The sequence below is a fragment of the Lycorma delicatula genome, chromosome 4 (assembly GCF_047948215.1).
Source record: "Lycorma delicatula isolate Av1 chromosome 4, ASM4794821v1, whole genome shotgun sequence".
Lineage (NCBI taxonomy): Eukaryota > Metazoa > Arthropoda > Insecta > Hemiptera > Fulgoridae > Lycorma > Lycorma delicatula.
The window spans coordinates 34,555,415-34,572,802 of record NC_134458.1 but is presented as its reverse complement, the minus strand read 5'-3'; the positions used below and the strand labels follow the sequence as shown (position 1 = coordinate 34,572,802).

The 17,388-nt window shown below is 27.9% G+C and overlaps 1 protein-coding gene across 3 annotated transcripts in view; it reads left to right on the top strand.

The window, feature by feature from the left end:
• Nucleotides 1–17,388, top strand: part of PlexB (plexin B) — a 113,597-nt gene that overhangs the window by 67,112 nt on the left and 29,097 nt on the right. For all 3 annotated transcript variants that reach the window (XR_012756064.1, XM_075362654.1, XM_075362655.1), the window contains exons 16-18: nucleotides 4,858–4,991; nucleotides 7,066–7,414; nucleotides 15,532–15,591. Coding sequence is in view for 2 of the 3 variants with exons in the window: in XM_075362654.1 (XP_075218769.1) it covers nucleotides 4,858–4,991; nucleotides 7,066–7,414; nucleotides 15,532–15,591 (543 nt within the window). In the remaining variant the exon portion in view is untranslated. The remainder of the gene's footprint in view (nucleotides 1–4,857; nucleotides 4,992–7,065; nucleotides 7,415–15,531; nucleotides 15,592–17,388) is intronic.

The following is a 17,388-nucleotide window of genomic DNA, read 5'->3' as shown; positions in this document are numbered from 1 at the left end:
TTGTGCTTCAAGTAATCACACAGGCTTTGTAATTTTCATTCTTTTTTTAATATATGAGAAATGGATGTACTGTGGCATAAGTTTTTGACCATTGATATGACTGGACTCATCCTGTATCACAAAAGGAAAATTTTGAGAGAAAGTCTCCCATTACAATACATTCACCCTCCAACAGGTTTTCCTTTTTAATGTTTAGGAAATTAGCTTGTTTCTTTGCAACAAAATGATGCCTTTTTTGATTATTTAGATTTTCAGTAACTTTATCTAAGTACTCTTGAAATGGAAGGATTTGAGTAGTTAGTTCACAACGGTCAACAGAAACCCACTGTTTGAAGATAATTTCAGAATCAAAATCATCCCAGCTCTCTTGCTGTAATCTGAATATTTCATTAATGCCTGGACATTTTTCACTTTGTGACAGCATGCATGTTTCATTTTCTATATCACATTCCATGGTTGATAGGAGAATTTTATAATCAAATTTCATTTTTATAGCAGATAACATTAGTTTTTCATTTTGGTCGGTACATACACATACATGTGCGCGCACACATGCACATGCATGCACAAACAGAGTGAGTATCTGACCCACTAGCCAGAACACAAAATTTAGGTCTTAAATCAGAAAATTTTAAAAAACTAATTTTTAAATTATGTTTTTCTTTGAAGGCTGTGTACAAGTCTTTTAAGTTACATAAGATAAGCCTATTTTGAATATTAATTTTCTTCCATTCAGCTTGCCTTACAGAGACACAATCCTTGCCAGGCATCATTCGGCTGTGTTTGTCATTCTGGTAAAAATCTTGGACACATTTAATTACATTTTCATCAACTACGTAACTGGGTTTCTTTTTGTCGATTTGTGGCAAAATTCCACTTGTTGTAACTAATTGTTTGGATTGATTGGCCAAATACTGACTATCACTAAACTCATTTTGAATTTTTTGAATGTTCCAGCTGCTTGGTAATAAACTTAAAATATTAATTTTTTCCTGGGTTGTTGTAACTGTTTTCATTTTATCCTTATTTTAATGATTAATTCTTCATATTCCCTACCTAAATCAGCATAATTTTGTGGTACTAAACTGTTTTTTCTGTAGAAATATTTAAATCAAAGGAATTTTTTAATTTACTGGTAACTGACTCAGCTATTTTTGTAACTTTATTTTTTTAAATTTGTTCCTTTGCACTGCCTGATAATTTTTGAACCTTAACAGGGGAAATGCCAAGTGCTGAACAAGCTTTATTCACAGACTTGACTATAACACATTGAGGCTCAAATATATCTTGACATTCTGGTTCACTTTCTGTATCATCTTTTTGTTTTTGTATTTTGTTTAAGCATTTTGTACACAGTGCTCTGCCTGGAATTAATTTTAAATTTGGATTGCTTGTTGAAAGTGTCAAAGATATTTCTTGAAGAGATTTCTTAACCGGTTTAGTGTGAAAGCTAAATGGGTCAGAGCAACTTTTCCCATTAATATGAAAATATTTATCTAAATATTCGATTTTATGAAAAGTACAGATATTTTTTTTTTCAGTACATCTACTTCTTAAATATATCAATGCTATTTGCTTTTCAGTAAACTCTAAAATATTGTGCAATACTGAAGATCTATTGTAAGTCAATTTGTGACATACTATTTCAGTGTGAATGCCAATTGAACACTCCATAATGTGTTTTTATAAAATACAAGGGTTCTTACAATAACAATACAGTTAGTATAAATTATGAAACTACCAATTGTACCTCACTTTGTCTTATCCCAGTTTCTCTACAATTAAAATAAAAATTTCTCTAATTAATAAAATTAAAAATAAAAGATATTGCATAAAACATAAGTTCACTGCTAATAAAATTACTAAACAAGTGTATTTTACCTAACCACAGTATTAACACTAGCAACAATACAACATATCACATTGAAATGAAAACAGTAACTGAGCCTGCTACAGTGTTTACATTCAGGATGCAAATATCCATGTCCATGCATATCTGTTCACTTTCGTCTTTAAACTTGAGCTTGTGTATATGAGCCATACTTTAAGTAACAAACTATCTAGAATATAAGCTATATAAGCTATTTCATCATTGACATATCAAAATATTTTGTATAGTAGCCTACATTATTATCTGAAAAAATACATGCTGTGAATTTTTTTGATACATTGTTCACGGTTAGAAGGAACAGTGTTTTAAGTGGTTTTAATGGCTTCATTACTCATCAACCCCTTTGAGTAACAAAATGAATTTTATATGGTTTTAAAGCACATAAAAAGTACTTACTGATGTAAAAATTTTAGATTTTTACCACCTGCCCTACATATGGTTTTTGAGCTCTAAAAAATGAGACATTTTCAAAATCTTACGATTTGGCGGCCATTTTTTTAATGAACGACACTCGGTAACAGTCTTATAAGTACTACTAGTACCTAAGAGTTAGAAGGTAAAGAAAGGCTGTAACCCTAAGCCCTTCATTATTTATTTTGGGCCCAAAATTAAAAAAAAAAACAATTTGTAAATGTAACTTCAGTAAACATTACAAGATTTGGTTATGTAACAAAATGAGTTTTGAGTACACTAAGATGAAGTAACATCTTTACTCTTTCCAAAAAGCCCTTTTTGACCTCTGTGTGATGTAAAATAACAATGCTACAGCTCATGGAAAAAGTGACAAAAATGGTGGTTTTTACCAGTTAGCAAGTTGGAAAATAGTCTATTACTCGAGAAAATATTTTTTCAAATGTATAAAAAAGTACTTTTTGGCCACTTCAAGATGGGTAGTTTTATACAAAATATCATCAAAATAAAAAATAAAGATGCAATAAAAGTTTTGAAAATTTGTTGATTTAAAATGGAATACTCCACCAACAAAATTATCATAAAATTGTTTGTAAGCATAAAATCACTATCACAAACTTTATTTAATTTATTACAGGAAGGTGGCTGTATAAAAATCTTATTATCATACATAACTTTGCAGTGCTGGTTTGGAGACTGTTAATTTATGCAATATCTTTGTAGTTTTACAAAGGGGTATTTGGGGAAGGGTTGTTTAAAAATTAATTATAACATTAGTTGCCAAACTACAAAAATTAGTCATTGCTACTGTGTATTGACATTAGTCATCTCATCAGCAAATCATTAGATAAATATTTGTCTAAATATGATGATGTAATAATAATTATACGATAGACATAATAATACATTAATTGTGGTGAGTCATTGGTTATATGATTTGAATGAGACACTGTGAAAGTGTCAGCTGACAGACAGTCAACACGATGTTTTTGGCTGCCCGCCCATCAGTCATCCAGCCTAGCCATGCGTGCAGATAGTTTGGCATAGCAGTATGCAGTTATTCAGCCTACTAATAAAAACGGCACCTACTATATTTAGCTAACAATAATCTATGGGAACCAGTTATTTAATGCAATTAAACATTAGAATTTCATTCTTTATATACTTTTATTTAAAGATTGTGTTCCCTAAAAATTTTAGCATTTGTGGAACAATCTGCTGCCTGAGATACAGTTTATTATATTGTCTAAGATTTTACAGGCAGTAGCATAAGGTGTTAAAGAATCATATGTTAATGACAGGTAATGATGATGTTAGGTGATAATGACTATGAATTCAGCCAAGATAGAAGAAGAGTCAAGTGCTGATGTACACAGATAGAAGTTATTAAAAAGCCTTGAAATATTTGCTATTAGAAAAAAAAACTTGAAAGATGATGAAGTAGTGTATTTAATAATCAGTATAAGAAAGTGCAGAGATTTTTTAATACAATTTATATTGATTTCATTATATTAAAACATGTTTTCATTCCATGAGTTAAGGAATGTATCCAACATTCCTAGTGAGTTTGTAGAATTCAATTCTTGAACTCAATCGATGGTACAAAATGCCATTTAACAACAAGTTCTCTTAATGGCAATTTTTAATGTATATTTCAAGATTTCACTTTAGACAGAGAAGTTTCTCTGTTCTTAAAAGTAGTTAGGTCATAAAATAAATTAGTTTTGTAACTAATTTTTATTAGATTTGCATCAGACTGGTTGGTAGTATTATAAAATGGAGAATAATAAAACGGTTTTTATAATAGAAATATATCTTTATTCTCATTTACAGTTAGCAGATGATGAGTTTCAGTTATTTTTTCTTCTGAAAGTTATGTTTTGCTACATGTAAACTTTGTGATTCAGATAATTTATGCTAGTTTTCATTATTGAAGATAACTTTATGATCATTAAAAAAGAATTTAATGCTATAAAAACTCCATTGTGCCAAACAATAACTTGTAATTAAACTACAGCTACTATTCTAAAGCTTTAGAGGCCATTAAACTGAATAATATTATTTGTTTGATTTTATCAGTGGTAAAACTTGTTTGCAGTGGCATTATTCCACTTATAATGGTATTAGTTATCTTGTTTAAAAACCCTTAATAATATTGTTGAAATATTAAGATTGAATTTGGTTATGAAGAAAAAAGTTAATTGTTTGAAGATGTCTAGCTGTTAGCACACAAACTGAAATTTTTAAAGAAATTAATGTATTTCTTTTATGTAATTGTTTTTGTACATAGTTTTATACTCTAAAATTTTATTGTCATCTACCATTAAAATACAATGATGTTAAGGGTATTTATGTTATTAATTATGTACTTAATAGTCATTTATAACTTTGCTCTCAACCAAAGAAGTTAAAATTTTTGTTTCAGTTATTTATTTATTTTCCATTTTAATTAGTACATTTATAATAGAAATTCTGTGCTGTATATAAGAAATTAAAAATAAAATGAAATCTTTTTTTGAACTTCATTTAATCATTTATTATTTTTTAAATTACAGGTTCGAATAAATGGACCACCTACAAATTATGATGCTGCTATGCTGCAGTTTGAACAATTAATTGATAATAAAAATTTTATTCTAATATTTATTGAAACTCTTGAAGCTCAAAAGACATTTAATATTCGGGATAAGTGAGTATTTTTTTTTCAGTGCTTATTTATCTTATGATAAATCAGAATGTGTTATTGATATTTTTATGCTATCATAAGACCTGACTATAGTAATAATCCATGTAGTGTTACAGTTTTGTTTAATTTTAGTGTACATGTAAACTTAATGTAAGTATGTCATGCAAGATTAAATAGAACATTTATTATAAAAAAGAGGAGGAAAAAACCAATTTGGTTTCTGATGTTTGGATCTCCAGACTTGTATTGGTTATATGGACTATTAAATTTGTTAGTATGTTCCAAATCTGTAACTGCTGTTACTGATTTCACGCTTATAGTACCAAATTTTGTACTAATTTATTTATACTTAATCATCCACCTCATATAATACAGAATTTTGTTGGTAACCTGGTTAAGCATGAGTTTATAATATGTATTTTGGTGAAAATTAATTTCCAACATATTAAATGTTACAAATAGTTGTTGATATAAATTGTCTGTATGGTTCTTTTTAAGATTAATATTTTATGTAACTTGTTTGTTGAAAATATAATAAAAATCTTTTAAATTATTAATTATTTATAAGATACACTCATTGACATAATGAGTTTTTTCGGTCCGGTGATTTCTCCATAACAAGAATGTATTTTTTTAAATCAGTTTGTACAACTTATCATTAGGTCTTATCTTATATGACAACTTCTACAATCTAGCATACAGATAAAATATTAAGAATCATTTGTTTGACCTGTGATCTGTTTGTTTGGTAATTTGTCTAAATATTGAACTGCTACAACAAGCCGAATAAAAGTGTTATTCTAATGTGCAGAGGCAGTCATAACAAAAGTGTTTTAAGAGTTTAACAACAGTCATCAAATATTTGATATCTGAAATTTTGATAGTCTTATTTATGTTTATTGATATTAGCAATTTATGTATAATGATCAAATATCATTTCTTCTTACTGATTTTTATGAATCTTCCACTTCTGTAATGTTTCCTGTAGAATTAAGTTTTCTTTTTATGAAATACAGGGAGTTACCCCCAATATAGACACTTCTCCTGTGTTGGTTTACAAGATTACTTCCTCCCTTCCACGTAAGTGTACTACCTTGAGGGCATACCCTAAACTACCATTAGGACTGATTGTATGCAGTGCTGCTCCATACCCCTGATGTTTGTTCCATTCAAAATATTATGGCCGTTCCTTGATGTTACTTGTGAGACTGGTTACAATGGCTGAAGTAATTATGATGTTCCTGATTTTGTAAGTAATCTGAATATAATGAAAGTTCAGATTTTTAAAGAAATGAACCTACTGTTCTACTTTAAAAGTAGTTTAATAAAAAACATCCAGAGAGTGTGGTTAAAGTTGCAGTAATAAATGTGCAGAAACAATCATATACAAACCAGTTGAAAAAAGTTTTGATTGGTGTAGATAAGCTAGGGCATAGAACATTCTTGATGATCAGACGTAACAGATAACTATTAAGAATTCTACCATGTCAAATGGCTGGCTGGAAATTCAGAAGAAAAGAAAACGCAACTAAATATGTAGTGATTTTTTTTTTTTCCACTAAAATGTAAGGGTTGCTAAGCTAAGGTAAGAGTGTGAACATACACAGTATTATTGTTGACGATTGCTAACTGTACTTTTTGGAATTATCATTTGTGGTATAGGTAATAATTTTACTCTCCCATTTAATTGTTAAACAATAGTTTGTTTAATACATTTGACTAATTCTACTGCAGACAGCATTGCAATATGTTTTTCATAATTGATTTTTTAAAATAAACAAATAAAAATTAATATTATGTGTCTTTACATAGTATCTAAGATTAAAATATAGTCCTTTACTGTCATATTTATTGCTGTTAACAGTTTTTATGGTGTTTTTTAACAGTTAAAAATGTTTGTGCTCTTAAGTCTACGCATGTTATATGTAAAGTACCTGACTTACTAGTCTTTTTCCACAACCCTTTGAAAGTTTTATAAACGAGATTGCTCTGTAGTTAGGTGTTATTCAATTTATTTATTTTTAAAATTTCATTATTTTTGCTGTAATATCATACATGGTTCTTAATTTTTTTTCAGGGTTAATGTAGCATCTTTATTAATGGTAGTACTTATGAGTAAAATGGAATATGCAACCGATATACTGCGCAATTTGTTATTAAGACTAATTGAAAAATCTGTTGGCACAAAACATCCTCAACTTATGTTAAGACGCACAGAGTCGGTTGTGGAAAAAATGTTAACTAATTGGATGGCATTATGTATGTATAAGTACCTGAAAGATTATGCAGGATCATCATTATTTCTTCTTTATAAAGCAATAAAACATCAGATAGAAAAAGGCCCAGTTGATGCTGTAACCCATGATGCTAGATATTCATTGTCTGAAGAAAGACTTCTTAGAGAACAAATTAATCATGGTGTCGTGGTATGTTTTAATAATATTTTTTAAAATCTAATAATGATACTATAAAGTGATTGGTTATTGTAGGAAGCTTAATCATATCCTGCATTGTTTTATTTATTTATTTTTAATGGTGTCCGTAGTAAAATATATTTATTTCCAGCTTTGGTCAGGTCACATTCTCTTGTTTTATCACTATTTCTTAACTAAATTACTACATTTCAAGTCAAATGCTACTTTGTTTTTTCTCTTGTTATAATGTATAATGTTTTTAGTACTATTATTTAGAAGTAAAAAAATTAAAAACAAGTAATGTTAAAAATGTATAAAATGAAATTCTGTTCTATCTATTGGACTTCATAAACTTAACTTTATTGTTATTTGTAAGAATCCCAAAGACAGTGATTGTTTTTAACAATTCCCGTGATCGTTGTATATTTATAACTTCTACTTGTTGGTTTTTATATCCCACTGTTAATTTCTGAGCAGGGTTACACTTTTAAATGGTAATTTAAAAGTGGTATTGATTTACTTCCCTAACCCTTTTTAATTGTTTAACATTGCATTCAGCTTCAAAATTGGAGCCAAATTGAAAAATTTGGTTTTGGAACTATGAATTAGTAGAACCATAATAAAAACAATTCAATATGCCAACAAAGTGGTAGCTGTTCACCTTTTATCCAAAAGTTCTGGATTTGAATTCTGGCATTTTTTCTATGTTACAAAATCCATTTATGATCATAAAAAAGTGACTGTGTTTGGGCAAGCTTGTAGTTGAGAATAGGAGTATAAATATTGTTCAAGGTATTTTCTTGTTTTATTAACAAGTGATTCAGTATATGAAACTATGTTTACTGTTTGTAAACATTGAAAAGCTAGTGAACGGTAAAAACTCACTTGATTTCTTGTATGTCAAGAATAACATTATTAAAACCATTTTGCATTGTTATTCAGTTTGGTATAGTGCGATGAACAATGCTGCAAAGTTTATCTGTATTTTGCTTGTTATCTATTGCTGGCAGAAAATGAGTATATAGTAGTTGGCACTTAAAAGGGTCAATGTTTTATTTTGTAAAAAATGTTTGTTTCTTTATACTTCTTATGGTAATATTTTATATTTAGCTTTGTTTGTATTCATGTGATGGTTAAAACTTTGATATAGATATATAATATACCTCTGTTCATCATTAGAGCTTAGCTTCTTATTTAAATCTCCCAGTTTCCTTGTATTAGTTTGTCTACGAGAGGTTATCTCTAAAGTGAAAGACCGTTTCATTGTAAAAAAAATTATTCTGAAAACTTTATAAATAGTTTTTATTTCTCTTATAATAAATACCACTATTTGTCTATAAAATCAACATGTCAATTAAGACATTTATTGTAATGATACACTAACTTCAATATACCCTCGTTGTATTCTTCTGCATCTGATTCGAATTTAGCCACTGATTAACAGCATCTTTATGTTCATCACCTGTGAATTGCTTACCACTGAAAAATTTTTTCGATTTTCCAAACAAATGGTAATCAGAAGGAACTAAGTCCAGATTATATGGTGGGTGATCGTAAATTTCTCATTTAAATGTTCTCAGTAAATCATGTGTCGGACTTGCAACATGTGGACATACATTATTTTGCAGCAGGACGACGCCATTCAGCTGTCCATGTCGCCGATTTTGAATGGCGTGCCGTACCTTGCATAGATTTTCATAGTAGGCTTCTGCATTTATAGTCGTTCCACATGGTGTGAAATCAATCAACAGTATGCCAAACTGATTCCAAAAGACTGTGACCATCAGTTTGCATCCAAATAAACTTATGACTCCCACTTATTTGACAGTCGGCGGCAACATCAATTTTCCTATTCATTTTATAATGTAATAACTCGCACATAATCAAAGATAATACAACATAACAACTTACAAACAATGCAGTGTGTACATTACTAGTGCAGCCATGAACAACATAGGTTCGTCAACTTTAAGGACAGAAATTTCTTAGCAGTCTTTACTTTAGAGATATACCTCGTTGTTACTTAATATCACTAATCCAATTTATAATACATAAAGTAACTACACGGAATAGCTATTGTTATGATGGACTTCTTGTTATAAACTGTACTCTCCAATTTTCACTGTATTTAATTTTATACATATGTGGAAATTTCAAATTATAAATTAAATTTATTATAGCACAAAAGCTAATAATATAAAGAAAATGCAAATATAAAATTAAAATGAAGAAAACGTTTAAATTTATATTGTTTTTTGTGTATTGTTTTTTTAAATTAGTATAACAAGAAAACTACTACATTTATAGATTGTTAAGAATATATGGTAAATGTGATTTTGTTAAGCTTAAAGCAGGTGTTGTATAAATTGAAAGGACTGACAGCATACTGTTTTGGTGATACACTTGTGCATTTGTTTCTTGGTTTTATAAAAATTGTGGTCAAATCACATAAACTAATAATGTTTACAACAGAACTTGAAATTAGCAAAATTTTACCTACAGCAAAGTATTCTTCAGGTCCTAGAATTCCATTGAAGATGTTTTTCTGTAAAACAAAAGAAATCCTCTATCTTAATAGACAAATTTTTTGTCTATTGTGTGTACATTATTTCTATGTAATGGTGTGAGGACCAGAAAAAAATTTGTTCTAATGTTAATTTTCCTGGAATATAAATAATACAGTATGAAGTAGGAATTTGTCATGTCTTGATTTGAATTAGTCAAATTTTAACTGATTAATTTAGGTTCTTTATATTACACAGATTTTCATTTTGAATTCATACAATTGATGTCTAATTATACTTGTTTGTTTATAAATGATTTTGACAAGAAGCAACCAAAATAATTTAAATTTCTTATTTTAACTACAATAGAAAGATTATTCATTATGTCCTGTGAAAACATCTAAAAACAAATAATATCTAATTGACCATTGTGCAGACCAAAATTGCAAAGACAAAAGCGACAGTCATAGTCATTGTCTCCTTCAGTATCATTGTAGTGGTTATGATGATGACCATAACAGTGATGCTACAATAGAAGCAAGCAAAATCCTATAGTTCAGGATAATCCAACATATTAGTTTTTTAAGAATGTTCTGTAGAAAAAATAATTCAGACTTGTTTAATATCATACACAACATGTATGTGAATGGAGGCTGAATTTAGGGTAGTTCGAGTAATTTAATCTGTTTTTTTTTTTTTTTTTTAAATGAAGACCAAGTCGCATAATAAACAGTAGTAAATATTTACTAAGGTTAATTAAAATTTTACTTACCCAGCAACTTTTAAGTAGTAAAAAAATGAACTTCTGTTATAAAATTGTTTTTACAATTTTCACAATTTTTCATTTTAAATTTGTTCTTTATTTTAAATATGGAATGAAAATTGCTCTTAAAATACAGTACTAAATTTTTAAATGTTTTTGTCCAATAAGCTTATTAGATTTTGTGTAAGTGGTGTAATAAAAATATTTTTATTTAAAAAGATACAAATATATGTGAGCATAATGTGGTTTGTTAAATTTTAGTTTTTATGGTTACATGACTTGGCCTCCTGATTCATTTTTATACTACATTACAAGATCATTTACTTAGAATGAAATCAGTTTTTATTTTAAATTCCCTCTTTTCTCCCTATTTTATATGTTCTTATAAAATTAAGTTAACTCAGGTTTTACTGAAGTTTAAAATATGGTATAAAACTATTTACCTTGTATTCAGGAAAAATATAGAAATTTAATAATTTTCATATTACAAAAAATTTGTCTAAAGATGTATAAAGTTTGTTTTTTTACATTGTCAGTTTTAAAATTCTTTAAAAGTTGTTTTGTTTCTTTCCCATTATCAGAGGATACGTTTCATTACAATTTCTTCTTAGAAAAATAAAAATGGGACATTCTTTTGTTTTTACTTATAGTAAAATTTATGACCTCCCATTAATTTTTTTCATCTTGTAATAAAGCATTAATGCCTTCCAGTAATTTGTGGTCCACACAGTATGTTAAACTAACAATGATAATTCTGCCTGTAATACTATTTTAAGAGGCTACTTAGTCATGTGCTAATACACATCCATTTTCATGATGTAATTTATTTTGAGGAGTAAGTAAATTTTTTACTACTTGGACTGATTGGGAATAGGAATAGGGGACCTAGCTTTACCCATAAGCAAGAGTCACTCGCTACTTTGGCTTTTTGTGCAACCCCAAGAGGGTTGCACAAATGGAATCAGGATGGCTAAACCAACTTGCATGAGATTTGCTCAAGGAGCAAGGAATAAAAAAATAAGCAAAGGGGCCAATCAACCCACCAAGGGTCTCTGTCTGATTGTGGTAACTTTGCTTTCTTGTTCAGGACCTACTTAATAATACTTATCTGCTGTTAATTTTATTTATGATTAAAAAAACAAATCTTATATTTATGAATATATTATAATAATGTATTAAAAATGTAAATGAAGACTTATATTTTTTGTTAAATCACTTCCATACTATACAATACTTAATAGCCACTTATATATATATATATTTCCCCCCCTTTTTATCTACTATTAACAGTTGTTTTCTACTCAAGAACATTATTGGGCTTTCTAATTTGTAATTATTAATATTAATAATTAATTTAATTTAATGATTACTAATATTTTTAAATAATTGTGTATTATTGTTGCTGATGAAGTAGTACACATTACCATAACACTACAGAAAAATACATTTTTTTAAACATTCTTAACAAGAGGGTGCAGTTTTAATTAATTAATTAATTTTCCTTTTAGGATGCATTCTAATAAAATATTTATTGATCATACATTTATACTCAAATATTCATATTTCTGATTTTGAAATTAATGTAACTTCTTTCTCGTGAAGATACTAAAGTGTAAATGGGCTGAGTCCAAATGAAACTTGGGTTACACTAATAATTCCTTATGAAGTTTACTTTTACTAATTGTGTGATGAAGTCATGTACTGAAATGTCCTACATGTTTGACATAATTTGGGAGTTATTTGCAGCAAGATGTGGTTGTGTGGTTTTAATACACATCCTCTTTTTTATGTCCATTTGATATTATGCTTTGCTTTTTTTGATATAGAATTAATTGAATGGATCAACTGAACACAATCAATCTTAAATTTATCAAAAGAACGTTTTAATAATTTAAGGTTACAGGAACAGTTTTAAATGATATAGTGGACTGTTTGTTATGCATTGATTTCAGCCTGCAGAAGATATTTTCCTTTTGAAAATGAATGTATTTAAATTTATAAATTATATGTAATCTTGTAGTGTAAATTCAGATTTTTAACATATTTTTTTACGTCTCCAGGTAAAATTTTTTTTTTAATAATTTATTTCCTAAACATCTGAAAAGTATGGTCTGCCTGAAGTATACGTTATATTTAGGAGTGTGTTTTCACATTTATTTTCATACTGGAATCATTTTCATTAGGCCTATTCTTGAAATTTTCTCTGAACCTTTCTGTAGTATTTCTGTGGATTAATAATTTGGATAGTTTATTCATTAAAGCATAAAGAAATGGCATCTCTTTGAAAAAAATCAGTTAAATAAGTTTTAATTAAAGTACTACTAAACCAAGTTTCCTTAATATGTACGTAATTTTATGTAATTAATATTTTGAGTAGGCACAATTTTACTGTGTGTAATAGTCAGGATACTTCTAAAATTAATATTTACATACAGTCTGTTTCTTGAAAATTTTTTAATTTATGGTACTGTCTTTTACCAAGATGTGCATATTCTTAATCAATATCAGTTTGTCATTCTATCAAGCAATCTTATATACTGTCCAAATTATCCATTAATTTTTTGAAGTTGATTTTTTTGTTTAAATTTATTCTTAAATAGGTAATACAATTCTCTCACCAGGTTGTTTCTTATTAATTATGAAATTCAGCTAATGAAAGCTGTAATTTAAAAAAAAGAACAAAAAAAACAGACTAATTAAAACTGTATCTTTGTAATTAGTTATGTAACATTAATTAAGACATCAGACTTCCTTTGTGCTTGGTAGCATTTTTTCTTTTTTTTAATTGTACTGTAGATAGAGAATTTTTGTTGTATACTTTACTTATTTTTGAGATATATTGTAAAATATTTACAGGTTGTCTTTTATAAAGTGGATTATTTATTTAATTTTGGCAGTTTATAGATAATTTTGATATCTTGGAGTGTTCAGCAAAACTTTTGTAGAAAGTATGATTTGTATCATCCATTTATTTTTTATTACATTATTTTGTGATGGCATTGCATGTTATTGAAACTCTCTTAATATATTCTCAATTTGGTGTTCTTGGATTTAGATTTGTTTCTTGATTTTTTTTATGCTAGATATATGTATCTGTATTTTTCAACAATATCCCAAATCTATTTTTATACAGTACAGGTAAATTTTTTCATTTTTATTTTTATGTTTAGGTGGCTGAATTTTATTTTTAATTAGATTATCTGTTAAGGATCCATGGCTGCAGGTTTCTAACCTAAGCTTTTCAGGACTAACATACTGTAAATCCTAGTTGATGCTCAGACCAGGTTATTTTATTAAAGTTACTTATCTTAATGTATTCATTCTCTGTATGATTTATCACTTCAAATTCACTAGGAATGAATATTATTGTAATTCGTTAGAATTTAAGATTTTTTTTTTGTAAACAAATCTTAAAACACAATTTTTATTATAAACATAAACAAAATTAACTCTTCCTTTTAAAAAAAAAAAAGTAAGGAATTGTCAATTACTATATTTTGAAAAGGATAAAACACATTGAAATTTTTTTTCAATTTGTCTAATAATTCTTGAATTTTGAAAAGATGGAAGCTGGCTGGTTGACCTTTATTATCGGCAAAATGAAGCATACTAAGAATATTCAAATAGCTGTCTCTAGCCATCATTTCAGAAAGTATTGGGGAATGTAATAGCCTTTCTGTTGACTAGTACTTTTTTATAGAATTTTTCTAATTTCTTGGCATAAGCATGGCCAAACTAAAAAAATGTATATAGTTCATATATGTCGATTGGTTTCCATCATTGTAAATTTGAATGAGGAAGATCGGTTTGTTCAGAGGCTTGAGTTTAGTATGTGCTTGTTTCATTTACTATATGTTCAATAATTTCGGGCATTATTAGATCTTTAGCATGAAGAAATCAATCCTGGACAGGAATGCAATAAATCGGCCATGTTTACTAACAGAGTTCGACAAGACTTACAGAACCTAGTTTCAGAACACTGGTAACATGATTTTATTCTCTCCATTTTCTAGCTGTTAGTTTCAACCTATCGATAGTGCAAATAGTTTATTTTAAGCCAATAAAGTTCAGTACATATTGGTGAAAGAATTATATTAGTTACCTTAACAAAATGATAGTACATAAATGATGTTCTAAGATGAGTTTATGCGACTGAAGTCTTGTGTGGATAGTTTACTGCATAAGCGCAACACCAGTCCCGAAAAGGTTAATAGTTACAAATTTTAAGTGTACTAATAAGTTTTGTGATAGTTCTTGCATTTTTTTTGTAGATAGATGGTAAGGCTTCATAAATGGAAAACAGTTTTTATTTACTCTGGGTATTTTAGATTGTATGTTATAAATCTGATCTATTTCATTTAAAAATCTTTACATTACCCTAATGTAATCAAAAGTAACTAAAATAAATATATATATATATATATATATATATATTAGGAAAAATCAATGAACAACAAGATATTCAAGCAACGTAACTGTTTGTTCAGTGGTTCTGTTTGTGCCTGGTATTATGCAATAACAGCTTTACTACAAGAAACTGCATAAAGAAAAAAAAGAAAAAAGTGTTTATATTATGCTGCACTGGCAGGTACCTTACGTTGCTATACATTATGTTTTGTGAAAATATACGACAAAACAAATTACATTAACATTAGGGTCAATTTTTAGTAGTTTTAGATATTAGTTAAAGATAATTAAATTATGTTTTATATTTTCTTCATTAAGGATAATCTCTTAATCTTTTAAAGTACTATTACCTATAGTGTACATTTTTTTACATGAATAGATGCTTGTTTGTTTATTTTTACTGCTTTAGTGCATGTTTTTTCATATTTTTATTTTTGTTTTGTTTTGTTTAATAGACGATCCGTCTTGTTCAAGAAGACCCACGTTATGAAAAAATTCCCTACCAAACTTATCAAGTATGTAGTTATCATTGGTTGTTTTTATTTTATTATTTTGTTTTGTTTCATTTACTTATTTTTTCTTTTAATGCTTTGCTGTAGTATTTTCATTTGGCTGTGTATTTTGACCTAATAATTGAATATACAGTATGTTATTTACAAGTTGTGTGTAAAATTAATTACATGTAAGCTTTCAGTGGAAATTATTTTTGATAATAATTTTCTTTATTTAAATATATGTTAATTACAATCCTACCGCATGGCCAAGTTTTAAGTGTAATAAGTCTTTCACTAAACTTTAGAGGGGTTATTGATGTTTATAGTTTAATACATTGATTGTATAACAGATGTGTAGTACTTTATTGTGGATTATGCAGTTCTATAGTCATATCTGTGTGAAAATGTAAATTTTTATAAAGATAAAATTTTAATTACCATATACTGCCATTTATTTGAACAACTCCTGCTTCCTTAAAATTATTTAATGCTTTTGCCTTCAGTGTAATGTCGTTTTCTCTCAATATAAACCAACTGGTTTTATTTTTAAAAATGCTTCTAGTATTGATCAATTAATAAATAGTCTAGTGAATTGGATCATAACAGTAGAATATAATTATTTATAGAAACTTATCATCATGTACTTCTTACTTATACTTTTCGTTTTTATTATCTGTTGAGCAGTATATATAAAATGATATCTGTTACTTTAAAAACATATCATGAAAAATTAAAATATACAGTGCTGTTACCATTTTGGTAATTGATATGAAATAATGTAACATAAAAATGTATTATAGCATAACTTAAAAATAATCAATTTATTACATTCATTTAAAAACAATTTTTAAAGAAGTATTTATAAAAAAAATAATTAAAAAAATATACAGAGTGTTTCTAAAATGTTGGGCTGGCTATACCTTTTTGGGTTCTACTTGTAAAACTAAACAAAAAATACTGTAGGAAAAATGGTGATTTCTCCTTTGCTCTCCCCCTGACCGTCATTTTGTTATTTTTATATAAAAATTTATAACAAGTTCGGATATACGAATCACATTAATATTTGGTAAGCGTGTCGTGGTAATAAAGTTTTAAAATTAGCAAAAAATCAGGACTCAAATACCTTTGCAAATTACAAAATGGCGGCAATATTTATTTTTCAATCCGCTATATTTCTGTAAATATTAATTTTATCAAAATTTATGTTATTTGCTAAAATATTAAGCCTTTTATTTTGAACAAATTGATATTGTAATTTGTGTTTGTTTTCATGTCCTCCATTTAACATTCAATTCGATTAAACATTAATTGCTTTTATTCGTTGTTAATTCTAGTATTGTAAATTAGAATCAAATTAAGTAATAATTTTTTCACAATAATAGACCTAATAATTAAAAAAATAAAACAACTACCTGTGATAATCTTACGTTAATTATTGTAGAACATTAGGTGTACTTAAACAGTTAAAAGTTATTAGAGATGTTCATAGTGTTCACCATTAGAAATTACACAAGTCTCCAGTCTTTTTCTGAGAAATTGTCTTAACTGTTCAAAAATTCCAGGAGTATTCCTAATTTCTTGAAATTCATTTTGGATTCTCTGTTGAAGATCTTCAATGTTGAGTTGAATAAACAATAATATGTTTCAAATGGCCCCACAGATAGAAGTCAAGAAGGTTTAAGTTAGTTGATTGGGCGGGTAGGCCAGGACACTGGCCCTCTGTGGCCCATCCATTTTTCATGGGAAGTTTCATGCAGGAAATCTGATACCAACTGACTGAAATGTGCTGGAGCTCTATCGTGGTGAAACCACATATTT